The 27,372-nt window shown below is 45.7% G+C and overlaps 1 protein-coding gene across 3 annotated transcripts in view; it reads left to right on the plus strand.

Annotated features, from left to right (window-relative positions):
• MAD1L1 (mitotic arrest deficient 1 like 1) overlaps positions 1-27,372 on the plus strand; it is a 639,505-nt gene that overhangs the window by 399,883 nt on the left and 212,250 nt on the right. For all 3 annotated transcript variants that reach the window (XM_040439787.1, XM_040439788.1, XM_040439789.1), the window contains one exon: positions 6,802-7,012. In XM_040439787.1, coding sequence (XP_040295721.1) covers positions 6,802-7,012 — 211 coding nt within the window. The remainder of the gene's footprint in view (positions 1-6,801; positions 7,013-27,372) is intronic.

The raw sequence follows: 27,372 nt of genomic DNA on the forward strand, positions 1-27,372 counted from the left end.
TTGATGATGAGGATGAGACACAGTTGTCAATAACTGAGGTTGTTAGGTCAACAAGTCAGGAGGATGACCAGAGTGAGGAAGTGGAAGAGAAGGTGCTGGAGGATGAAGTCACTGACTCAACCTGGGAAGGTGGCAAGCCGAGCGAGGACAGCAGTATAGAGGGGGAGAGATCTGCAGCACCACGAGAGGCTGGAAGAGGCAGTGGGGTGGCAAAAGGGAGAAGACGGCCCACACCTGCAAGCCCGCAACTGTTCCCCGGAGCACCCTCTTGCGGCAATCTCCCTTGCCAAGGGGTAGGTGTTCCGCTGTCTGGCAGTTTTTTGAGGAAAGTGCGGACGATAAAAGAATTGTAATTTGCAACCTGTGCCATACCAAAATGAGCAGGGGCTTGAACACTAGCAACCTCACCACCACCAGCATGATCCACCACATGGCATCAAAGCACCCTAATAGGTGGGCCGAACACCTGGGTCCACAACCAGTGTCTGCGGGGTCACACCACTGCCTCCTCTTCCCCTGTGTTACGTGCTGGCCAATCCCCTGTCCAAGACGTAGCCCCGGATGCTTTCTGTCCATGCACCTGGACCTTCGCAAGCACCATCAGGTAGCACATCCACTTCTGTGTCCCAGCGCAGCGTACAGATGTCTATAACCCAGGTCTTTGAACGAAAGTGCAAATACCCAGCTACTCAACCTAGAACCAGGCATGGTTGTGTCTGATAATAGCTGTAACTTGGTGGTGGCTTTGGAGCTCTGCAAGCTCACACACATACCATGGCTAGCGCACGTGTTCAACCCAGTGGTTCAGCGGTTTCTCAAAACCTACCCTAATTTGCCTGAGCTACTGGTGAAGGTGTGCACCTTGTGTGCCCATTTCCACAAGTCATCGACAGCTTCTGCCGGTCTGGCAACGCTGCAGCAGTACTTGCATTTGCCAGCTCACCGACTGTTGTGCGATGTGAGCACGCGCTGGAATTCCACATGTTGGCCAGGCTTTGTAAGCAGAAGGGGCAGTGGTGGAATACCAGCTGCAGAATGGTCGTCGCCTTTCCAGTCAGTTTCCGCTCTTCACAAGCGAGGAGAGGGCATGGATGTCTGACCTCTGTAAGGTTTTAAGAAACTTTGAGGAATCAACACAGAGGGTGAGCAGCGATAACACTATTATCAGCGTCACCATCCCACTTCTGTGTCTATTCAAACGCTTGCTGCTCACAATTAAGGCCAACGCTTTGCATGTGGAAGAGGTGGAAATGGGGGAATACATTACACAGGGTGATAGCCAGACCACCCTCAGTTCGTCTTCTCATCGCAAATTAGATGAGGAGGAGGAGCCGGAGACGGTTGCTGTGGCGAAACACACCTCGCCACTGGGTTTCGGAGGGGCCTGGCTACCAGCCTCTTGCCTCAGGATTATGGCCCATACTAACTTTAAAGGAGCAGACAGACCGGCCGCACAGCTTAAATCTGTCTTTGCAATTGTATTTGTTAGGTGAGGGTACCCAGATAGCTAATTTTATTGTATTTGTGTATTCTGAGTGCCATTCACCTAATGAAATGCACTCAGACTTGAGCTATCTGGGAATATGTTAAATGTCTGTGTTGCTGGGGGGGGGGGGTGACATTGTGTGTTTGGGTGGTGATTTCTCTCCTGTTCTCCCCACACGTGTATTGGCGATTTTCCTTTGTCTTGAGAGATAATTGGATTACTCCTCGGGTGTCTCCAGGGCAGAGAGGAGGAACCCATGATGCATTGTGGGGATGTGTTGTGTCTGTGTATCTTGAGTGCTACGTATCTGTCCTGTTTCACAGTCTTCCTTCTGGTCCCCTAGGGGCGTGTACACCAGATGGGGACCTTCATAAATATGGGCGGGTAGCCCTCAATAAAGAGTTCCTGTTTTACCCTTTATCATGTTGAGGCTGATGTTTGGGTAACTGATCGACACGGGGGATTGCTATACGTTGGGAGATTTGCTATACTCCCCTGGCTATAACTACTAGCTCTTTTAAGAGCTGTTCCTGCTCTCTGGTTTTAGGAGAGGTTCACCCACTGGAGCCTTGTCGTAGGTCCAGGGTGGGTAGGAGACTGTGAGACCTCAACCAAGCTTCGGCGGTTCGTGGGGTCTGCAGTGCGGACGGTGTCAAGTGGAGTGCTTGGAGTCCTCGGAAAGCACTAGGAGCACCTATCAACGGAGGTACCCGGTCGGGGTGCTAGGAGATCAGTTACAGTTGCCTTCGCTACAGAGGGTAGTACCCATGGAAGTTTTATTTCATCTGTTCAGTGTGGATGGGTAGATGAGGAGATTGAGTCATCCTCCTGATGAGGACAGCAAAGTCTCTTCTGTTGGGACTCTGGCACACATGGCAGACTTTGTTAGGCTGCCTTTTCCGTGACCCTCGCGTTGCACGCATTTTGGCCAACACCGATTACTGGTTGTTCACCCTTCTTGACCCCCGCTACAGAGAACTTCTTATCTCTCATTCCTGTGGTGGAGAGGACGATCAAAATGGTGCAATACTAGAAGGTCCTTGTGGAAAAATTGCTCCAAAAATTTCCAGCTGACAACGCTAGCTGCAGAGTACGTAGTTCCTTGACCAACCGAGTAGGTGAGACGGGGGGAACACACAGCAGTTCCAACAGAGGCGGGGCAAAACTCTCCAAAGCCTGGGACAATTTATGACACCCCGCCAGCACCCTCAACCTGATGCACGGCCTAGTGTCACAAGGAGAGAAACATTTTGGTGGATGGTGAAGGAGTACGTAGCAGACCGTGTCAGCGTCCTCATTGATCCCTGTGTGCCTTACAACTATTGTGTGTCCAAGCTGGACACGAAGCACAAACTGCCTTGGAGGTGCTGGCCTGCCCTTCCGCCATCGTTTTGTCAGAGTGTGTATTTAGTGCTGCTGGGGGCATAATAACTGATGAGCGGTTGACTCTTATAAAAATGAACAAGGTCTGGATTGCCCCTGACCTCTACTCCACCAGAGGAAAGCGGCTGAACATAAAGACACCTTAAATGTGGCTTTTATGGTGTATTGAATACACTGTTTTCCCATGTATCCCTTCCACCTCTAAAAAGGGTATTTGATTCAATATCCCTTTTCTCATCCTCCTTCACCTCCATCATCATATCAACATGCTTATTAGGCTGCCCTCGCTCCTAATGTTTTAGAGGGTCAGCTCAGCAGCGGGCCCTCACCCATAATGTTTTTGAGGGTCACCAGCAGGCCCTCACCCATAATGTTTTGAGGGTCACCAGCAGACCCTCAACCATAATGTTTTAGAGGGCAGCTCAGCAGCAGACCCTCACCCCTAAATTTTTAGGTGGTCAGCTCGGCAGCCGGCCCTTGCCCACACAATATTTTAAATGGTCAACTCGGCAGCAGGTCCTCGCCCACAAAATATTTTAGATGGTCAGCCGGCCCTTGCCCACACAATATTTTAGACGGTCAACTCGGCAGCAGGTCCTCATCCGCATTTTTTTTAGATGGTCAGCTCGGCAGCAGGCCTTTGCCCACAAAATATTTTAGATGGTCAGCCGGCCCTTGCCCACACAATATTTTAGACGGTCAACTCGGCAGCAGGTCCTCGTCCACATTTTTTTAGATGGTCAACTCTGCAGCAGGCCCTCGCCCACAAAATATTTTGATGGTCAGCTCGGCAGCCGGCCCTTGCCCACACAATATTTTAGACGGTCAACTCGGCAGCAGCCCCTCATCCGTATTTTTTTTAGATAGTCAGCTCGGCAGCATGCCCTCGCCCACAAAATATTTTAGATGGTCAACTCGGCAGCAGGCCCTCACCCCTAATGTTTTAGAGGGTCACCAGCAGGCCATCAGTCATAATTTTTCAAGGCTGTGTATGATGCCCTCTATGTGTAACAAAGGGTGTATTGGAGTGCCGGTTCCTTGTAATTTTTGGCAGCCCTTTCACTTAGTGCATAGGCTTTATGAGTGTAGGAGTCCCACTACCTAAACAATTGTACCACAATGTGAATGAGCCCCTCCTTTATGTGATATACAGGTTGTATTAGCGCACTTGCACTTTATATACAGGTAAATATACAAGAAATATTGTTTCCTAAAATTTTTTCCTCTAAAATCGATTTTAGCTTTGTTTTGGTGCGTATTATTGTCAGTCTGTAAATGTGGCGTGCTACTCAGAAAACATCGTTCCCAGCAGCGACCTGGGAGTCCAAGATGCATCCAGACATCCTCCCCATGCTGTTCCTGAACCATTTCAGTGGTGTTTCCATCAATTTCTGACCTTTTACTATAATTCAGACACCCTCCCCTCTTCAGAGCAGGGGGTGCCTGGTTTAATGCTTGGGTTCTCCCATTGACTTCCATTGTGCTCGGGTGCTCTGTTCTACTCGAGCACCCGAGCACTTTGGTTCTTTACCAACACTAGTATTTACAGTCTAAGCACTCTGCTTAATTCACATGTAGACGGCTTAGTTCTGCTGTATAATGTCCTCCGTTACTGCTACTTCTTCTGAGGTTGTGCTGCAGAGAGTTGGGAAAGAGAATCCCCTGTTTATTCATATGCATTATAAGTGCAGACATGAATCCAGCTTTTCTCCACCCACTATACTGGAAATAAAACTTAGAATTCGACATTACAGGTGAAGAAACTGCTAACAATGCCAGATACTAGACACAATGGCCAGGAATTGTATTTTTCCTCATTAACACACCTACGGCAGCTTATTCTGAAAAATTACCTGAAAAGACATTAAAGGGGTTGTTTCATCTGAGACTTTGATGGCATTGATCTCTAAAAAGGCTGTAATGTAACGTGAATTCAAAAGATTTGAGAATGAATAAGCTTATGCAAGCTAAGTGAATAAATATATTTACTAAGTTTGATTAACTATAAGATAAAACAGAGAAATCACATACAGAATAGTACAAAATAATCATCACTGGCCATGCAATATGGGGTGGCACTCTGGTCGCCATGTCATAGCACATGGACTACACCGGAGGGCAAATCAATACTTACATCCTACCTAGAATGCAGTCTTCAATGGAGTGCCCCGAATGTATGTGTGTCACAGAGTTTAAACCTGTTGGCCCCTCCTCCAGTGTGCAGCTTCATTTATAGAATGTGGTCTTATCAGCACAGTGGGCGATGGTTACTACATTACAAGGCACATTATTACACAGAATGGTAATAATAATAGGGAACAGAATTAAAGGGGCAGAACCAATCAGCACTTAAAAAGAACATTACAATACAAGGGCAAAGAAGTGAATGGAGCGGTGGCAGCGATTGCTCATCGTGTTATCCATTCATTTCTATTAGAGTCCTGGAAAAAGCTGAGCAGATGTGCATGGCTATTTTTAGAAGTTCCATAGAAATAAATGGAGAGCTCCTTGCGCAAGCGCAGCCACCGCTCCATTCACTTTTATGGGACTGAGAGCCTTTGCTCGGCTATTTTCAGCTGCCCCTAGAAATTAATGAAAGTCTCTCCTCTCACTTCCGGAGATAGGTGCAGGCACCACGTTTGGGACGCACACCGATCTGACACTGGTGACGTTTCCTAGTGTTATGCCACCAATGTCTCGGATGAGACAACACCTATAAGTCTGCTGGCAAAAACAGTGTCACCCTCCGGAGCGCAACTTCAGCTCAGCCCTATTCAGAGTCCAGTTGATCTGCCCCACCACACACAAGCTCCTAAGCATGAGTGGCCCTGTTTCTGGAAGAAATTATCATGTTCTAATTTTATCCAAGTCATTTTAGGGTACTTTCACACTAGCGTTAAAGTTTTCCGGTATTAAGTTCCGTCATAGGGGCTAAATACCGGGGGGGGGGGGGGGGGGGGGGGGCGAACGCTTCGGTTTTGTCCCAATGCATTCTGAATGGAAAGTAATCCGTTCAGTATGCATCAGGATGTCTTCAGTTCGCATGCTGCAGTATTTTCGCCGGTCGAAATTCCAGAACACTTGCCAGATTGCCGGATCCGGCATTAATTTCCATTGAAATGTAATAATGCTGGATCCGGTACCAAGTGTTCCGGAAAAACGCATGCGCAGACCTTTAAATCTGTGAAAAAGATAAATACCGGATCCGTTCTTTACGGATGACACCGGAGAAACAGATCTGGTATTGCAATGCTTTTGTCAGACGGATCCGCATCAAGAAACAAACAAATGGTATCAGTTTGAATACGGATTTCTGAATCTGGCAGGCAGGATTCTTCTAACGCTAGTGTGAAAGTAGCCTAATCCAGGTCTGTCCACATTAATAGTGAATTTACAGCAATTTTTTTTTTTTGGGGGGGGGGGGGGGGGCGCAATAAAAATAAATTCAAGTTGTCAGCTTGATTTTTGTATAATGGAGTAGAAATCTTCACACACTTAAAAAAGCAGGATAATGAGAAGACCACATGTGACCAGCTTTCTGAGGCTGCTTTGTATTTACTGTAAGATATAAAAGAGAATGTGGGTTTCCTCGAATATGAGAAAAACTTGGCTTCTCCCTTTCAAAAAGGACACCACACCTGTTGACGGAAAGTGCCTTTTTTGGAAGGCATCCCCTTAAATTTGTATGTTCTGTCTAATCATCCTATTAGAATGGAAATCTGATCTTTAGTCACTGATTTATAGTAAGCTTGCGGTGGGCTTGTGCTTGTTTACCGTTCCCAGTCAGAACATGCCGAGCTGCACAGTGCAGCAGATCAGACCTCTAGGGTCCTCAAAATAAGACAAGAGGCGAATGTTTGACTCCAGTAAATTACGCTGCACACTGTAGATGTACTGGAACTGGTAATAAGAAGTTTGTATTTTATTTTCAGGGTTCCTATGATCCGAGCAAAGTAAAAGTGATCCATTTTAGTATGAATCCTGCTAGTAAGGCCCAACAGCAGCGCAAGGATGATGTCCAGACCCTCCGAGATGAGTGCAATAAACTGAGAGAACTTGTTCGTATTTTAGAGGGAGGCACCACAGTTCCTGACAAACTCGAAGCAGCAGGGAGCATCCAGACGCCCATTCAGGACGTTTCAGGTAAGTTTTATTTTATATTATTCTATGATCAACTTAAAAAAAATAAAAATGACCCCCTCCCATCCATTTCACTTTCCCTTTTTCAGTTTGGAGAACCTGTACTGGGCATGCTTAGTGTCTCCTAGTTCAAAAACTTAATGGGGATTTTTTAGCACCTCTCATATTCCAGCATCGTACTTCTGACCCTCACAAGTTCCATGCAGCCTCTTTAAAGTATAACTCATTTTTTTATTTGCTATTTTATTAGAGCTAGGCATGTATACCTGAGTTAGTCTGTCAATGACTGTCAAACGATCTGTAATTACAGCTTTTTATTAATGTCCTCTGTCCCTTTCCACTGCTCCCTTAAAAGACCGTTGCTATGGCTTGTCTGTCTTCCCTTTAGAGTAAACAGAAGACGGAGGGGCGGCCCTTCACACTGCATGCCTGCATTAGGCTTCAGAGTGAGGAGGCGTGTCTCTCAGTAATCCAATCTGATTGTCTGGCAGGAAGATGCTGGTTACAGCAAGTGTGTATAAGAAGTCAGGGAAGGCAGTTTTGGCAGAGGAGCCATCTTGAGAAGATACTCATATTTTAGGGGTTAAAACAGCCGTAGCTAAGGGAGAAACCCAATAAAAACAGTGGTATGTAAAGAAACTAAAGATTACTTTTTGCATAATGCTGCAGCAGCAGTAACATATGCCAAAATTTATTTATTGATGAAAACATGACAGTTATACTTTTAGGACCTCTTTTAGATGATGAAAGTGCATCTGACTCAGAATGCCACCTAAAATTCACCGTAACCTTATACCAGGACTGGGCACCATAGGCCTTGCACTGTCACATATGTTAAACAAGGAAAAAATGTATTATTTACATCTGATTTCTGATTGGTTAATCTTTTGCGCTGCACATTCACATCCTGGAAATGTCTTGATTGCAGTCTCACGAATTATGGAAGCGTGGATCGCAGGCTCATGCTACTTCCATTCACTTCAGTGGGAGCAGTATTGCAGCTGCGAGTGCTGACCGCTACAATGTGGACAGTGCCGTGTAGTTTCGGCGACAGGCGCTACACAGAACAGCTGAACGGCAAGGGTGCCGGATGTCAGACCCCCGCTAATTAGCTAGTGATGCTTATCTTTACGATAGACCATCACTTAAAAAAAGCAGGAGAACTCCTTTAAAGAGGGGTGGCCATACAGAGTACCTAGCTGTCTGGATGACCTGCAGTGTTCATGGATTATATAGACAGCCCATGAATTTCAATGTAAATCTTGCAATTCCAACTGTGGCCTTTGGTGGTGCTGGTGGAAATGAAACGCTTTGATCAGTAACGGGGTAATTGTTCAGGGCATTGCTCACGCTCCTTTAAAGGGGTTCTCCAGGAATTAATTAATTTAATGACCGTGAGCCGCCTCTTAAAGAGCTGCCTGGTGGTTGACCTCACTAACCACTGTGCTCTGGCCCTGGAATATATTACATATTAGTGAGTCTTCCTATCAGGCTGCTCAGCCATGATGACATATCGTGGGCAGAATCACATTATTACCATCTATTGTAGAGCAGTGTAGGGTGTAATGAGCTCCCGCACCCTCGTCCCCCCATAGGCAGCTCTGCAAATGGTGTTGATCAGTCCTTCTCCCATTCTAGGACAGCTGGCCATTTCAAATCATACCCGGAGAACCCCTTTAATTGAGTTGTTGTTTGATGACAGAGATCATTTCTAGAGGTTGAATTTTGCAGTTCTGAACAAGAAGGAGCAGTACCTGTAACATGTCTATCCCCAAGGACTGTACCGCAAAGGCTACTTTCACATCTGCGGTTTCAATTCCGCTATTAAGACCCATCATAGGATCTCAATAGCGGAAGAAAACGCTTCCGTTTTGTCCCTATTCATTGTCAATGGGGACAAAACTGAATGAAACGGAATGCACCAAAAATGCATTCCGTTCCGTTGGGTTGCGTCCCCATTGCGGACAGTGGTATGCGATGTGGTGCGGAGCAAGACGGATCCATCCTGGTACACAATGTAAGTCAATGGGAACGGTTCAGTTTTCTCTGACACAATAGAAAACGGATCCGTCCCCCATTGACTTTGAATGGTATTCATGATGGGTCCGTCATGGCTATAGAAGACCTAATACAAACGGATCCGTTCATGACTGATGCATACGGTTGTATTATTGTAACGGAAGTGTTTTTGCAGATCCGTGACGGATCCGCAAAAAAAAAAAACCTAATGTGAAAGAAGCCTGATGTATCATTTTATTTGTCCAAAATTATACGGGGCCCTTTAAAATGACCTGTGTGATCATAGTTTGTGGTTTGAGCAAATTATAATATTTGTATGCACAGGCGTTCTCTTGTAGACTGTTGGTCCTGTTTCTGGAACAAGAAGTAGATGTTCTACAGCCATATCAGTTCTTATGGGTCATCTTTCTCTGTCACCCAGTCCCCCCGGCAGTCCATAAAGCATCTTCTGCGAGGACTTCCATAGAAAGGACATATAGTAGCCTGTTACATAACTTTATGAATCCTGGATTTATCGCGCTCCTAGATCTTCGCCATTCTTTGTCCAGATCTCTGGAAATCCCCTGTAATAACTTAGTCTGAGTGCTTATAGAAAGCAAATATCCTTCCAGGGCGCAGCTATACGCTCTGCTCAGATGACACCTTTCAGGGCGCCGGTAAGCTTTAATTCATTATTGATGCCTATGTTCATGCTGTGTTATATTTGCTGGAGAATAATCCATCATGTCGCTGTCAGCAGCTGCGGCAACATCTGTAATAGAGACGTAAAAGCATCACAAATGTAATTGGTAAACATTTACTTAGCGGCACCTGCTGATTGCTTTATAATATAATAGATTCGCCGTGCAGCGGTCCACCGCCCGTCTGCTAGACCGCTTCCTCACTCATCATAAAGAATTTGGCAGAAGTTCTGCCACATAGTAATTCTTAGCTGGGCTATCGTATATTAGTCCCAGATTAAGGAAGAGCGCCTCTCACGTCTGAGGGCTGTGTTTGGTATTGCAGCTCAGACTCAGTTGATTAACGGTAAGCTGCAGTTCCATGTACAGCCTATAGATCAGGGTGGTGCTCTTTCTGGGGTTGGGAGGAAGCGATCCTTTTTTCTAATCCTATGCCGTCCTTATAAACCTTGTTTTATTTCGTTATACCAGCCAAATAATTTAAATTCCAGTAGCTGACACTGATATAGAAACTTAGAGAATATCCACCTTCTACCGTGCCATTTTTATATTGAATATACTGCAACGATTCATTTTAATACCTATATTTACCACTAGGGGTCGTTTACTGCATTTTGTGTTATCAGAGCATCGCCCCCTAGTGGAGGCTGCAGGCAGCCAGAATTTTATCACGTGCTTTGTCTGTGCTGCAAATTTGGCGATGCAACCTCTATGAAACGTTTTTTTTTAAAGCATCAACATATTTAGCCTACGGATGTAGCAGTCTTTAACTTAAACTGGCTTTTCCATGATTAATCTAAAAAATGAAAATCATACATAATCTAGTACATGACAGTCTCTTTCTAACAAAGCTAGAACCATCCATGGATCCAGAGATCTCCCCATCCATTGGCCCAGTTGTTATGCTAGATTTATTTCAAGCTGGCAGCTTTTGTGGTGTATCCTATCTCAGAGGGGTGTGTCCTTTCTGCTGCAGCTAGTGGCAGTTGAAGGATAGAACTGAGCATGTGAGAAATTAGAAAAAGAGCAAACAGGTGGCATTATACAGATAGATTTCATTGAATAACTCAGTAGCTATAATACATTTTTAATTACCGTATTTTTCGGACTATAAGACTCAACTAGGATTTGGAGGAGGAAAATAATACAAAATATATTTTCCATCAGACCTCAGAGCAGACCCCTAAATCAGACCCCCATTGTTCATCAGACATCCGATCAGACCCCAAAATCAGACCTTCAAACTCCATCAGCCTCAGATCAGACCAAATTTACCTCTGACTCTTCCAGCCCCACTCAGCTTCAGATCGCACCCCCCTACCGCCCCATCATACCACAGATCAGACGTTTAAAACAGAAACTTGACTCTCTTGCTCTGGACGGAGCCGCATATCTAGGACTCACCGCCCCATTGCTTCTTCCAGGTCCCACTGTGTACTGTGAGCTGACTGTGCACAATCAGGTTACAGTGTGCGCCTACGTGCACTACGTCCTGCCACTGTGCGCAGTTAGAACACCACAGCGGGACATGGAAGAAGACCAGGGGAGTTGAGTACAGCCAGCGCAGCGCAGCCCTTGCCTTCCCATGCCTTCTGCATGGGAAGGCAAGGGAACCGGTCTTTAGCATTCAGACTATAAGATGCACTACCAGTTTTCCCCCATTTTGGGGCATCTTATAGTCTGAAAAATACTGTTCATGCAGTTACTATAGTATTCAGATCCAGGGGCTGATTTGAAATTTGTAGAATATTATCTGTGGGACAATCCCTTTAACACCTTAAAGCCACAGTTGTTGAAAACCATTTTGATCCTTAACCGAATAAAAGCCATTAAAAGTCAAGTTAATGTTTGCTGCAATGGTGTATTAAATGGCTGCAAGGGAAGACGCTGCTGCACACCAAGGCAACAGTGAATGCACATGTTTTGTAAATTCAGATTCTCAACACCTGTTATCAGCTTGGCCAGGCTTGAGAGGCTGACAACAGCCCAACAGGACTTGCTCCCCCCCTCAACCTTTCTCCCTCTATCCTCTACTTGTTGTCGTCTAGTTGCCTACTGTTAAAAGGGGGTCTCCCATGATTGATGTAGAAAATAAAAATCAGACCTCATATAGTACATGACAATACATTTCTAAGGAAGCTAGAACCAGTCCTGTACCTCACATGGTTCGAAAGATCTCCACATTCATTGCTCCAATTGTTCTACTAGACTTATTTTAGGCTGGCTGCTCAGGGCGTGTGTCCTTTCTCTGGGAGTGTGCTTTCTGGATGCTGCTCTTTTCCTGTAACTGCCACAGATTCAAACAGTAGATATGGCTGGTGACTGCTGAAGATCTATGAGGTGGACATGGAAATAAAGAAACTAGCAAACAGCATGTAACTCTATACAGATACATTTTTTTTAAATGGCTCAGTGGCTGTACTATTTTTATTAATTTTTTTGCAATTATAAAAGTATTCAGATCCAGGCGCTGGTTTGAAAAATGTAGAATGTTTTTCATGAGACAACCTCTTTTTAAGATGTTTCCTCCTCTCGTTCAGTGGTTGACCCCTAGTCGATGACCCTCCGCTCCAGCCTAATATGGCCCCAGATGGTACATTCCTGAGCACTTTCTCTGGTCTCCAACACTCAGCTCTAGCCTATTATGGCCCCAGATGGTACATTCCTGAGCATTTTCTCTGGTCTCCAACACTCAGCTCTAGCCTAATATCTCCCCAGATGGTACATTCCTGAGCACTTTCTCTGGTCTCCAACACTCAGCTCCAGCCTAATATCTCCCCAGATGGTACATTCCTGAGCACTTTCTCTGGTCTCCAACACTCAGCTCTAGCCTAATATCTCCCCAAAATGCACAGTTCTGAGCACTTTCTCTGGTCTCCAACACTCAGCTCCAGCCTAATATCTCCCCAGATGGTACATTCCTGAGCACTTTCTCTGGTCTCCAACACTCAGCTCTAGCCTAATATCTCCCCAGAATGCACAGTTCTGAGCACTTTCTCTGGTCTCCAACACTCAGCTCTAGCCTAATATCTCCCCAGAATGCACAGTTCTGAGCACTTTCTCTGGTGTTCGACCCTCAGATCTAGCCTAATATGAGCCCCAGAATGTACAGTTCTGAGTACTTTTTCTGGTCGCCAACCTTCATCTCTAGCTTAATTTGACCGCCATAGTGCACAATCCGGAGCACTTTCTCTGGTCTTTGACCTTCAGCTCTAGCCTTATTTGACCCCCAGAATGCACAGTCCTGAGCACTTTCTGTGATCGTGCACCCTGATATATAGCCTAATATGAACCCCAGAATGCACAGTTCTAATGACTTTTTCTGGTTGCCGAACCTCAGCTCTAGCTTAATATTACGCCAGAGTACACAATACTGAGCACTTTCTCTGGTCGTCGACCTTCATATCTAGCCTAATATTGTATAAACCCCAGAATCCATAATCCTGAGCACTTTTTCTTGTCGCCGACTTTCATATCTAGCCTAATATGAACCCCAGAATGCACCGTCCTGAGCACTTTCTCTCAATGCTGTGGAGCTTGCCCAAACCAGTGACAATTGCCTGTAGTCCTCTGCTGGTACCAATGCAAAATCAGGACCAGTATATGCAGCAGAAATATGAAGCTTGCACTTTTGTGGTCAGTCATCATCAGTAAACCTTTGTGTAAGACACAGCCATGCACACACGTTCCCCGGTTTATAGGGGAAATTAGGTGGGTGTCTAGACCGAGCGAGCACTGAAATGACGGGAAGGAATGAAATGACTATAACTCCATTGGAGTGCCAGGCACGTATCACATTTGCCTTTTTAATAAACGCAGACCTGGCCATGTATGTGTATGCATATATAGTTAATGAGCCAGAACTTATTTCTCTTGCATCTGAAGACTCCCCATCTATCGCGGTTCGCGTGACGTCAGCCGGGGGGTTAGAGCACAGACTTGCTGAGTGTACAGTAAAGGATGAAAAAAAAATAGGGAGGCTGAATTTTCGTCATACCCTCTGAGCTTATGTACTGTCAGCACGCCTCCATTCATCATAGTCACGTACAGTGTACAGACGCACACAAGCAAAGGTTATGATGTGGCAGAAAGCGCCTTGTGCTGCTGACTAGTGCACTGTAATCGGAATGATCTCCGGGCACCATGGCATTAATTACAGCTTGTGGAGTCTTGGCCAAAAATGAACATTGCCCCTGAATCCTTAAGGGGTATCCTGGCTACATAAAGGATAGTGGATAGATTGATGTGTAGCTGACCCCTGGGACGGAGTTCCAGTAACCCCATGGTGACCCCTGAAATAAATGGAACAAGCACGCGTACTGCCACTCCATCTCTATGAGACCTCCGCAAATAGGTAAAAGCCTGTGCTCGGCTATCTCTGTTAGTCCCATAGAGATAAATGGAGTGGCAGGGTGCATGGACCCCCACCGACCTAATAGTTATCCCCTAGTCTGTACACAAGGGATAATTTGAGGTTACCGGAATACCCCTTTATGTTCTCACCATGCAGAAAGGCCTTGAATTATTATTTTTGCTGCTAGTCTGTCGCTATCTGTCTCTGGGACAGCTATGTGACGGTCAGGGTCTGGACCAGGGGCGGACTGGGAACGTAAAGTGGCCTTGAGGAAAAAAAAACTATAAGTGGCGCCAAGTAGGCGAGTCCAATTTGACACAAGGCAGGTCAACACAAGTAGGCGGGGCCAGCAATACTGTAGTGCGGCGCAAAATACCGCCCCAGCAGAACCAAATACCACAGTGCAGCATAAAATACAACCCTAGCCACCATACTGAGGATGGTTATACAGTTGAATTCAGGATGGAACCGATGACTGCTGGCCCGATGCAAAAGTACCTGAGGCTCCTAGCATTAATTAATCCTGAGAGTATCAGATCTGTCTTGAGGAGGCCTTGGGTGGCGCCCTGGGCATCGGCTCACTGAGAAATTACCCTGTAGGGTCTAAGGGCAGTCCGCCCCTGGCTGAAACAAGGGCTAGGAAAGCCCTTGGGCAAATCTGTGTGGGCCCAATAATCTCTTTTGGAGGGAAAAATTGTGTAATTCTGCCAAAATACCCAAATAATACCACCATACAGTGTCCTATCATGCGGGTCCAGCATAATACTTTGGAGGAAAGAAGGTTTGTACACAAACATAGAAAAGGGTTCTTTACGGTAAGAGCAGTGAGACAATGGAACTCTCTGCCTGAGGAGGTGGTGATGGTGAGTACAATAAAGGAATTCAAGAGGGGCCTGGATGTATTTCTGAAGTGTAATAATATTACAGGCTATAGCTACTAGAGAGGGGTCGTTGATCCAGGGAGTTATTCTGATTGCCTGATTGGAGTCGGGAAGGAATTTTTTATTCCCCTAAAGTGAGGAAAATTGGCTTCTACCTCACAGGGTTTTTTTGCCTTCCTCTGGATCAACTTGCAGGATAACAGGCCGAACTGGATGGACAAATGTCTTTTTTCGGCCTTATGTACTATGTTACTATGTTAAATAGTGTTAACATATTAGTTTCATATGTTGGAGAGTTAAATGGTATATAATATTGAAATAAGCTATAATATAATACAAGTGGGCACCATGATATGTTTTTGCCAAGCTGTCATACCGTGCTTAAATAATACTACCCTATAATGTACTGTTATATAGTGTTTACAGAATATTGTCATGGGGTGGACATATAAAAATGCTATATAATACTTAAATGAAACCAAAATAGAATAAAAATGGCCACCATGAATGATTCTTGCCATGCTGTCGTATTGTACCTAAATAATACCACCATATAGTATACTGCCATATAGTGATTACAGAATAGTGTGACACAGTGAGTATATAAACATGCTGTATAAAGCTTTAATAAAATGCAAGTGGGCACCATGATATGCTTAGACCACAGTGGGGATGAGAGTGAAGACCCTGAGCCAATTGGCCTTTTGTCCACCTCATAATCTAGCCCAGGGGCCAGCGGTCCTGCACTCAAGCTTCTGTGAAACTACAATTCCCAGCATACGCACCAGCTCGGCTGCCCTTCATAGAAGTGAATGGTGCATTCTGGGAGTTGTAGTTTCAGAACAGCTGGATGCTGCTGATCCCTGATCTCGTCCTACAATCCTATAATCGTTTCGGAAGCTGGAGCTATGGAGGTCAAACCCAGGCACTGTGATGTTGATTGTGACGACCTACCTGAGTACAATTTTTGGCACCCTTACAGAACAGAGTGTCGGTGAGGGGCTTATTTTGAAATGTTTTGATGGGTTTTTGTAAATTATTCATTTGCCTCGTGAACTGTAAATTTTGAACAAGGACGTGAATGTCTGTCTCGTCCTGGACCGAGGCAAAGCTTCTCGTCTCCAGCAGTTGTCTGCACTCTACGATGAGTCACTGTTGTTCCGAGTGTTTACTTGGAGAACTTGTCTGAAGCTTTTCTCTAATGGACTTAAGGAGGGATTCTTCTGCTTCAGGCACAATATCTAATAGTCTGTTACATCTTCACTTTGTGGAGAGCCTCATCGTTCCTCTAGTGACTGCCTGGATGAAGAAATATTTTCCTATCTTGTCGGGTTTTCAAGTTTACATCTTACTCTAATCACAAAAACTTTCCAAAACCTCAGGATTATCTGAGAGGCACTTTCAGAGGCGTAGCATGGAGCACGTGGGGTCCAGTGCAAGTTCTGTACAACCCTCTATGTACCACTGATTATAATTTTTTTTCATATGTAGCATAGGGATCTTGTGGCCTCCTCAGATACAAGGGCCCAGATGCAACTGATCTGCACCCCCTATAGCTAAGCCCCCACGTACAATATATCAAATTTTGGGTCTTTCCTTAAAGCGAACCTTTCACCTGCATTTCACTTAATAAACTATCAAAAGTGCCTTATAGATCATCCTCATTGTGTTAGCACGCGGTCTTGTCCCGCTTTTCTGCCAGGTATATGCATGAAAAAATCGCCTTATAAAGTACTCTTCTCCAGCTCCACAAGTCACGATAGAAGTCAAGGGGGTAGCCCTTCCCTCACTCCAGGCTGTAACTGCCCTGCCCTAACCCCGCCTCTATGCAGTCTAATTGACACCCGGCTCAGTCGCCGGGACCGCGCTTGTACAGGCGGCGCATGCGCCGTCGGACTCAAGCGCGATCCTGTAACTGAATCGCGCATGCGCCGTCCCCGATGCCTGCCTGTCTTTTCTTCCTTACGCGCCCCGATCTTCACGCTCCATGCGTCCACGTGATCACTGTCGACTTGCCTCAGATCGCAAGCCAGTGATCATCTGGAGCATTGTTATCATATTCAGCAGGTATTATATGTCAGAAACTCTGCATATTTCATGGGGCTATCTATCTATACATAGATATACACATGTGACAAACCCAGATTTAATTAGATGGCTATCTTGAAGACAGGCAGGCATCGGGGACGGCGCATGCGCGATTCAGTTACAGGATCGCGCTTGAGTCCGACGGCGCAAGCGCCGCCTGTACAAGCGCGGTCCCGGCGACTGAGCCGGGTGTCAATTAGACTGCATAGAGGCGGGGTTAGGGCAGGGGAGTTACAGCCTGGAGTGAGGGAAGGGCTACCCCCTTGACTTCTAGCGTGACTTCAGGAGCTGGAGACGAGGACTTTATAAGGCGATTTTTTCATGCATATACATGACAGAAAAGCGGGACAAGACTGTATGATAACAGAATCAGAATGATCTATAAGGTACGTTTATTAAGTGAAATGCAGGTGAAAGGTTCGCTTTAAAGACTATTCCCTATATATCAATATGTTAAAGGGCATCTGTCAGAAGATTCGTGCCCATGACACTGGCTGACCTGTTACATGTGCTCTTGGCAGCTGAAGGCATCTGTGTTGGTCCCATCTTTATATGTGCCCGCACTGCTGAGAAAAATGATGTTTTAATATATGCAAATGAGCCTTTAGGAGCAACGGGGGCGTTACCATTAACCTCTAGGTGTATGCTCTCTCTGCACCTGCCAGACCCTCTCCACTTTGATTGCCAGGCCTGATGATGTTTTCACTGCCTGGTCCTGTCAATCAAAGTGGAGGGGGTACGGCAGTTGCAGAGAGAGCAGAGCCTCTAGGTGTAATGGTAACGCCCCCGTTTCTCCGAGAGGCTCATTTGCATATAATAAAACATAATTCTTCTCAGCAATGCGGGCACATATAAACATAGGACCAACACAGATGCCTTCAACTGCCAAGCGCACATGTCACAGGTCAGCCAGTTTCATAGGGACAAATCTGCTGACAGATGCCTTTTAAGGATTCGCTCCCGCAGTTGAGACGATTAAAGTGTACCTGCCATTATTTTTTGTACATTTGTATGAGAAAATTTGCTTTAGCAGTGCTCACAGTGAAGACGGCTGGGGTTAATTCTTTTCCCCCCCCCCTGCTGGGTGCTATATATTTCTAGAAATTAACATCTGTACTGTGCATAGATATTTGCTCTCCCCTCCTGCTATATTGACACTGTTCAGCATGGCTAGGGTGACGGTGAATAGCTCCTTTATATCCCCAGCATGCCGAGTAACCAACCAGCCGTTTGGAGATGCAGGGCAGATCGTGCAGTGAGGAGGAGAGACAGGGAGTGGCTGATTTACAACATAAAGAAACAGTATGTACTATACTAAGCGCGTTAGGGAACGGTTGGTACGATGAGGTGCAATGTTGCAAAAGGCCTAATTTCTCAGCAAAACGGTTGGTACGACGAGGTGCAACGGTGATGCCCTCATTGCACCAAACAGCTAATTTACGTATTGCAAAAAGGCTTAATTTCTCAGCAACGGAGACACTGATCCACAAGGGGACAGCAGCGTTTGAATCAGGAGACCGTGATGACGCTAGCGGTTTATTTGCTTTATTACTCAGGTAGATGGTGACAGATGCTCCCTAATGTTCTACATATCACAAGCTTCCACAGACCATATAATGAAAGCCATTTTCACCGGGCCACCTTGAAATAAAGTCAATTCGCTGCCACTCGATTATGCCCAGTTGCAAGATTAGAGATTACGGTAAATGAGAGCCGCGATATCCGCGTAACCGGGAGTCATCTCACTTGTGCAGCATGAACCTATCATTACCAGGGTTTAATCAGGCCCGGTTACAACGGCGCCCGTGTTGTTTGCCCTCTCGCTCTGCCGGCACCGACGTGTTTAACGGACACCAGTGCTTCGCATTAGAGAAGCTGCAGGTGACGAATAAGAGGCGATCACTCAGCTTTGTGACAAACAGCTGGCACCTCCGATATGAAAGCCTTAACACCTCTTTCATAATCCACCGAGTTCAAACGGCTTAAAATGACATTAAAGGGTCCGATTTTAGACGGATTTTTGTATTAAAACACAGCTATTAATATATTACTCTCCGGGGCCGTTCATCTTGCCGGCACATAACGCTGTTTCTCTTCGAATATCTTCTTAAATACAATAATAATGGAATTATTACTCCACACGCTAAAGATCGTTAAGTGTGACTCCATAAAAAAAAAAAGGCAAAAATCAAGGTTACACTGGGCTTTAAATCTATTTGAGCAGAACCGCTGGAGGCATGATAACATCTTGGCGTCTTGCCACTAGTTGCGGCGGTCTCATTTGTTTAATAATAACCTATTAAAACGCGGAGGAAATAAGCCCTGCAGACCGCACTGTTCATGGTCACAGCAGAGGTGAGCGTAATAGCCGTATAATATTAATGGAAGCTAGGAATCATTTATAGGTTTTTGGATCTGGTGTGACTGCTGCTTCTCCTCTCTCTATTATGCGAGAACGCACGTTAGTTTAAGGGATTTCTCCCTCCAAAAAAAAAGGCAGCAGAAGTCCGTGAGTTGTCCTCTTGTGCGAAAAAGGGACCGTCTGGTTTAGAAAACCCATTCCCTAATACCTTACTGGTCAGTAATGAGTTAAAGGGGTCTCCACATATTGCGGACCTAGCCTCAGGATAAGTATCTGACCGGTGGAGGTTCGGCCCACTCGCCGATCAGCTTTTCACTACAGCCTCCGGCATCGGAACTAGCATGTTGAACGCAGCCGGAAGCAAAGGGTGGTGTCCGTCCCGGGTTACCAGTCACTTGAATGGGAGCTGAGCTCCAGGAGCTCGGCACGACCACTAGACGTTGAACAGAGGTGTGCTCTTGGCTTGATACAAAGTGCTAGTCCCAGGGCCGGAGGTTGCAGAATAAAGCTGCAGCCGATGACCTATCCGGATAGGTCATCAACATATAAAGCTTGGAAAATGCCTTTGTTAGAGCGGCTTCTGGAGGACCCTGCACTTCAGTACACTATATGGACAACCCATTGATTTCAAAGGAACCTGTGTAATTCTTAATATTTCCTGTAGAGGCGCTGCTGCAGAATCAATCCTTGCTGCCAGGTTCCCTCTTAAGTTTTCAGCTGAATGTTAGGATCTCCAATAGAGGCTGTCCCTGTGATTGGCTTTTCATTGGGGTACTCTTCTTATAATAAAAAAAATTGTTCAACCCAGCTTTACAGATCCTAGGGTCCCCCATTGATCCTGAGCATAAAGGGGCTTTTTCCTTATAAGTTTTCCCGCGCACATTGATGCCCTTGGTCAACGGCAGCCAACCCGATTCACTTGAAGGGGGCATGCCTGAACAGTGGGTTGCTCGGGCAGCACTGTACAAGAAAAACCAGTGAATGGGTGCTTCGGCCTTTTTCATTCTCAGGATCGGTTAGAGTTCCAGGCTACAAAGATCTGTAAGAGCAGGAAGAGTGACTCAGGAGAGCACTGCACAAAGGAGGCAGACTTCACCCTGAGCACCTCTGAGGCTGCTCAGCACCAACCAAGCATTAAAAAATAAAGTTCTGCATCGGCAAGTTGGCGTTTTGGGTTATGGTTGAAGGGATGGTCTCATCAGAGGATCCATTTTGCCAATCCCCCTTGATGATTGACACTGAAGAAGTGTAGTATTACATGGTCCCCATTAAAATCAATATGTAATACATGGTTGTGTTCCCTTCTTTGTGGGTAATAGATGTCTTAAGCATGGAAAATATGGGAACCCATCTCCTCCATGATGTCCATTCTCGTGACCCCCCCTTCTATTAGTGGAGAACCATTGCAAGGAGAACCTTCTGCCCTGAAGAACTATTGCATCTATACCATGTATTGTAAAGGGCACCATGTAATACTACAGTTGTCCACTGCAGGAGAAATGTGCGATCAGATGATTTGCCACCAGATCCTAAAGTACTTTAGAGGTTGTCCAAATAAATAGTGGAAGCCCTGGGACCTTCATCTATTTTGCTCTCCAGCTATTCTTGTAAACCCAGGAGTATCCACTGCACCCTCTCGTCAGATCACAGTCTGCTGTATTATTGGAGCAGTATAGTCTAGGAGGTATATACATTTTGGCCTGTTAGCCGCATGGTAGATGTTCCAGGTTTAACTCTTTTTCATCCAGCCAATGAATCGTCAGACTCCAGTACATATCTGGCTGGGGTTTGATGTAAATAGATGCGTGCTGCCTGCCACACGTAACATGGCCCAGGGATGTTTTCTCTGTATAGATCACAGAGCAGCAGCAGGAATCTAAAGGAGCATATCCTATAGACTGCGTACATGAGTCATCTCAAGCTGTTCTCCGTCTCTCCTGCTCAGTACCCCAGTCCTCAAAGCTTTGCAGCATCTTACATACTCTGGCAGTAGAGGATCTATGAGGGACATTAGACTGTGAGAGCACATGTCCTGTCATTACCGTGCGGTCACGTCAGTCGTCCTCATGTGCTGCAGTATATACCACTGTATGTCCAGAGGATCTTCTGAAGCCTGACTCCACTTAAAGTGGGTGACCTATCAGAACATGAAGCATATTTCTACTTATGTCTACTTTCCTTGAACTTAATTTATTAAAGGGCACCCAACGTGCCATGCGAATCCAGCTTACACAACTCACCTGTAGAAGGAGGATTGTAATATGCTTAACTGTTCTGAAGTTGCAGGAATGGTCCTCCCAGGAACCCGGTGGCCTGATGCTCCTCTTCTGCATATCCAGCTCTTCCTTTTACCAGGTTTCTTTCCTGCACTATGGATGAGACGTCACTTCTAGTGTTGAGAGAATCAACGAAGTGGACTTCCATCAGAATTTCAGGGCAAATTTGATTCTCCTCGAAGCCGAATTTCCTTGTGCTTTGTGTTAGCGAATCGATTTTCCCTGAAATAGTGTAAAAAAAATAAATCATACTTGCCTCATCCATTTGCTTGTGATGGGCAGGCCGCCGCCATCTTGATTGAAGATCTCGAACGAAATCCGGTGCGCAGTGACGTATGATGTCATCACGGACAGCACAAGGTTTTGTGCTTGATCTTCAATCAAGATGGCGGCGGCCGGCCCATCACGAGCAAATGGATGAGGTATGATTTTGTTTTATATTTTTATTTATTTTACACTTTTTTTTATTACTGTCAGATGCCGCGATCAGCTGTGAATGCAGAATCTAAGGGGTACAATGACCGGGGGGTGCAATCGCTGCTCCCTGTCATCGCACCCACTACTTACAAAGAAATGCGCTTCATGAAAAGTAATTCATCATGAAGCTAATTTTTTTGTGAGATTCAGCGAAGCAGCTAAATAGAATTTTTGAATACTTTGCTCATCTCTAGTCACTTGCACAGGCCACAAAACCAACACTGCGGACTGTATTGTCCACATCATTAAAGGGATTCTCTGGGATTTACGTATTGATGACCTACCCGCGCTGCAGTGCTCATGGCAGCTTACCGAGCACAGCGCCGTGCATTGTATAGTGGCTGTGCTTGGTATTGCAGCTCAGCCCCATTCACTTGAATGGGACTAAGCTACGCCTTGGCTATTTGACCAATGAATGTGACGTCATTGGACTAGGAAGAGGCCTAAACCGCTCAGGAGCACGGCGGCCTCTTCCTACAGTGTGAGTCGGGCTCCTCCGTTCTCACATTGATGGATAGGGCATCCATATGTACTTCCTGGAGTACCCCTTTAAGATAATGTCCTCTTGGAACCCATCCATGAATTAGTGTCAAGGGGTTGGTAACTCTGGCTTTAGATTATCACATGGATCATGTGCTTGTGGCACATAGCGAACTAGTTGCTATACACCACGGGGGGAATATATGGCTGCTACTTTTGTCATTCTGTTATTCCTCCTGGAACTGTGTGACTACATTAGGAACTGGTTGTTCCCTTTCCTTTTGTCAATGGGGGGGGGGGGGGCCCTACCAGTTATTAATATCTGTGCCCGTCGGTGTAGGCACACACCCAAGATGAATGGTAATGCCCAGCTGTGAATTTATTCAGACATTTCCAGGAGGAATGATAGAGGATTTATCACCAAGCAGTGTTATTAAATAGGGTAATTATAGGATACATATGACTATAATAATAAGTAGGAACAGCTCATAGTACACAAAAGATGAGGTGGACTTGAGGACATCTTTACCCTGGAGCCAAAAGACGCCACATCGGCTGCCGTCTATATAAAATCTGCCATTTATTTCGCGGTTCGCTGTCCTAATCTGGCACTGGAACGTCGCGGAGGAGCGAGGAGAGTCCTTTCAGCTGAACTTTTAAATCGAGAGGATTAATCCAGGTTGCTAAATGCACTGTGATCCGCGCGTCTCTTTCCTCCCGCACTACAGCGAGACGTCTTATTAGGAGCGACTCAATGCAGAGGCTTTAGGGGAGAAATGGAATTGGAGGCATATGGATGGTGAACGGAAAAGATCTCCGAAAGATTCAATTAAATGTGCGCAGGAGATGTCTGGCGTAATCAGGAGCGCAGTAACGAGCCCCTCCGGCGCGTGCATTACATGGCGGATGACTGAGGTTACACTGCAGGCGATATTTATGTCATCGTTTAGCTGTAGGGTAGCGTCTGGCATGGAAAGAACGCCAGGAGGCTTTTGTAAAAGCAAGATTAATACGTCCTCCTGTGAGCTGTAAGGAGGGGACGTCGCCCGCTAGGGGGCGCCAGGGCTTGGCCTGAGGGGTCAGACTGATTACCTGGCAGCAGTTATATGGGTATTATTAAGGAAATGACAAATGATCAGCGCGATCAGACGGTTTCTCGTTATCCGAGTCATCATGGCCGGAAGAACTTTTTGCACCCTGTAGAATACATGCCGGCACAAGCGGTATCACTGCAATTTGCGGTAAAAAAGCGTGGCGACTGGTCGCGCTGCGCTGTTTGGCACGTGTGAAAGCACCCTTTAGCTATATGTAAGTGCATAGGGAAAAAATGCTTTCTTTTATATTAACTTTGTTATAGACACTTCGAAAATTGTGATCGGGGGGTGGGGAGCGCTGAGACCCCTACTGTTCTCTAGAACGAGGGGAGAGAAGTGCGCACGCATCACGCTCTTTCATTTCACCGCATGAGACATGCTCCATAGGAGTCTATTGGCTCATCTCGATTCCGTCCTCACCAGCGAGGAGAGTGCGTGCTTCTCTCTCTCCTTATTCTCGAGAACCATGGGGCTCTCTGTGCCCCCCTCCCCCGATCAAAGCTTTTGAGATGTGTGAAAAGTTTGCGACTCTTTAAGCAATTATTGATATAGATTTAAAGGGTTATTCCATACCAAGAAAAGTCTTCTCATGGCCATAGAATAAAAAAAAAATAATAATAATAGACCAGATTAAACTGACCTCGCCGATTCCTCGCCGCTGCAGATCTGATGAGGCCCAAGTCCCCCCTGTGCTCTGCTTCCTGTTCCTGTCTTCCCATGGCAGGAAATAGCTATGAAAGCCAGGATTATCTATGTGGCACATCACTGCTGCTCGGGACATTCACTGCTGAAGCCAGTCATCGGCTTCAGGGATGATCTATGTGGCACATCACTGCTGCTTGGAACATGTCACTGCTGAGGTTAGTCATTGGCTTCAGATATGACCTACATGGCACATCACCGCTGCTGAGGACATGTCACTGCTGAGGCCAGTCATTGGTTGCAGCAGTGCACGTTAACCCTTCCATCCAGATGTTTACAGTCAGAGACCAGAAGACCAGTGAAGGAAGCCAGAATGGAAGCAGGTGAGCAGAATGTTGTTTTTGGTTTTCTTCCCCCAGAGCAGCTCCGGAGCACAAACCTCTGTTTTCACAAGTGAACTAAAGTTCAAACTAAGAGAACCTTGATGAGTAGATTTTTTTTATTATCTAGACGGAGAGGAATTTTAATAGAAATGTGGTGAACCGTGCATCCTTGATGTTCTTCTTTATGTATAAGAAAAAATTCCTTTTTCCTGAGAAATAGCACCACCCTTGTCCAAAGGTTGTGTCCATTATTGCATCCATGCTAGCTAAGGTAAGTCCAGAGGCCATTCAGCAGGTTCGTAGGGCAATATGGAAATGTATAGAGTCCTTGTCCCCTCTCCTGAGAGGTCTGTTTTTGTAACTACTTGCATTCCCCATGTCATGAGCATCTATTCTTACGACTCTGCATTGTGCCATTCCTTTATTATTCCTGCTAGCAGTTTGCAATGAAGCTTCGGATGGGTGTTACCAGTGGCGAGTCTGGCGGCAGCGATTGGATAATGTCAGACTGTGCAGGGACACACACCCAATGGTAACACTCAGCTGGCCCTTCGTTGCAAATTGGTAGCAATTCATTCATCATTTCCAGCAGGAATAATAAAGGAATGGCACATTAGAGTCCTAAAAATAGATGCTCCAGAATTCTTATTACATGGGGAATGCAAGGAGTTACTAAACCAGACATGTCAGGAGAGGCGACGGCTCCTCTTTATATACAACGTGGCCAACCCCCTTTAATCTTATCCATTCGTACAGAGGTTAATTGACAGATTTGTTTGTGCTGCAGGCTGGAGTGTGCTCGTAGTTTCCACCTTCTTGCTCACATGCTATTGATTTCTATGAAAGCCTTGTATTGATGTAGTTCTGACCCCTCCATGGCTGCTAATGCCGTGTTTACCTGGCTCTATGGGCTTGCGCCTCTTGTTTTGTGCATCATTGTGCGTTCCCGCACTGAGCTCTATTATTTCCTCCAGTACCTCTCGGCTCATGATCCTGACAGTGTCTTTATATATTTTTTTCCTACCCCGGAGCCAGAAGCTTGTATCGCTGCTGATCCACACTCTCGGCCTTAGCCATACACGCTGATTATAACATGATAGCCCATGGGCAGTGTCCTCAAATGAATAATACACCGCGGCCGTCACTCGATGATTGACTCCTGGACGTCGGCCATGTTCCAGTTGCCAAATCTGAGTGTCCTTGACCCCCCCTAAGCCTTATGTAGAGCGCTGTTACGGCCGGTTCGTACAATTCTGGGTCCTGAATCTTGCCCGTCTGGTTATAATTATCTATAAATAAAAATGTCCGCTTTATTGCCGACCGGTTTATGCACTTCTGACATTTTTTTTTCCCCTTTACTAGTTTCTCGTCTGATTGCAAGTTAATGAGCTGCTGTTCAAAATGTTTTTTAATGTACAGTTAAGTAAACTCATAAAGTTTATGTACGTGTTAACTCCGCCGAAGATGAACTTCGCAACAGCTTTCTATCACGGCGGCATAAAATGGGGATAAATCATCCTCGCCATCGACAAATGGAGGTTTTATGTGACGCATAAAGTGGAGGCCGCCTCTGATGTTCAAGCCAAGTCTTTGCAAAATGCAATGAGCGTGCCGTGGAAGGTTTTCCTATAATGTAGGGGATGTAAAGATCTTGGCAGCGACAACTTAAAGGGCACCTTGAATGTTCAAGGTTGTAAGGTAAAAGCTATAAATGGAGCCCTTGGGGCACTTGTGCTTAAAGCTTGGCATTTCATATGCCAGTCTTAGTAAAACTCTCGCAAGAATTTTTATTCTCTGACCTGTTAGACATTTAAATGATAAACTGTAGTGAAGGTAATTTTCTCACCAGTGACTGTATTTGTGGGTTATAACCTCCCTTCTGATCCTCAGCTGTGTCATGTGACCGACACTAACTTTTCACATAATACACCATCTTGTATATGGACAGGAAGCCAGTTTCTCTATATATTCCTAGCTCCGACCCCTAGAAAGATATATCATGAAATAAATTTTAGACCTGTAAATGAAAGAATGTTTATAGTCTGATGATTTAGAAGGATCCATGAAGCCACAGGTCAATCATTGGGACCACAGTTGTGAATCCGACCTTGGAAGTGTTTTCTGTTCCCAAAAACAAAAAATTGTCCAAAATTTGGGCATGAACCCATTATTAACTGACCTACTAGTGAATGGGATACAATTAGTTTTGAGGACCTGGATTCCTCAGCTCTTTTAGAGAGTTAGTGAAGGAGATAGGACGCACATGTCAGAGCTCCTACTCCTAGGGACCGTATCCAGTTCTGCTGTGAGACCATCACTCCAGAGAGATCATCAGCATCAATAACACAGCTTTGAGAAATTATCAGTGTGCCAAGACAGCAGAGTGATCAGCAAAATCACAGCTTTACAGACCCTGGTGCCGGTGAGGGACTGCGGCTCAGACACCCATCACCTAGCTTACAACCAGGCCAGACTAACTCTAAACCTGTATCAGACAGTGGACACCTATATCCTCAAGTGCCATTAACTTGCCATCCAACCAGCCACCATACCTGCTCATCTGGTGCCAGAAACTGCAGTTTGTACTTACTACTGGGTGTGCCGCAAGTATTATCTTGTACTAAGAG

This window comes from Bufo bufo, chromosome 7, assembly GCF_905171765.1.
Source record: "Bufo bufo chromosome 7, aBufBuf1.1, whole genome shotgun sequence".
Lineage (NCBI taxonomy): Eukaryota > Metazoa > Chordata > Amphibia > Anura > Bufonidae > Bufo > Bufo bufo.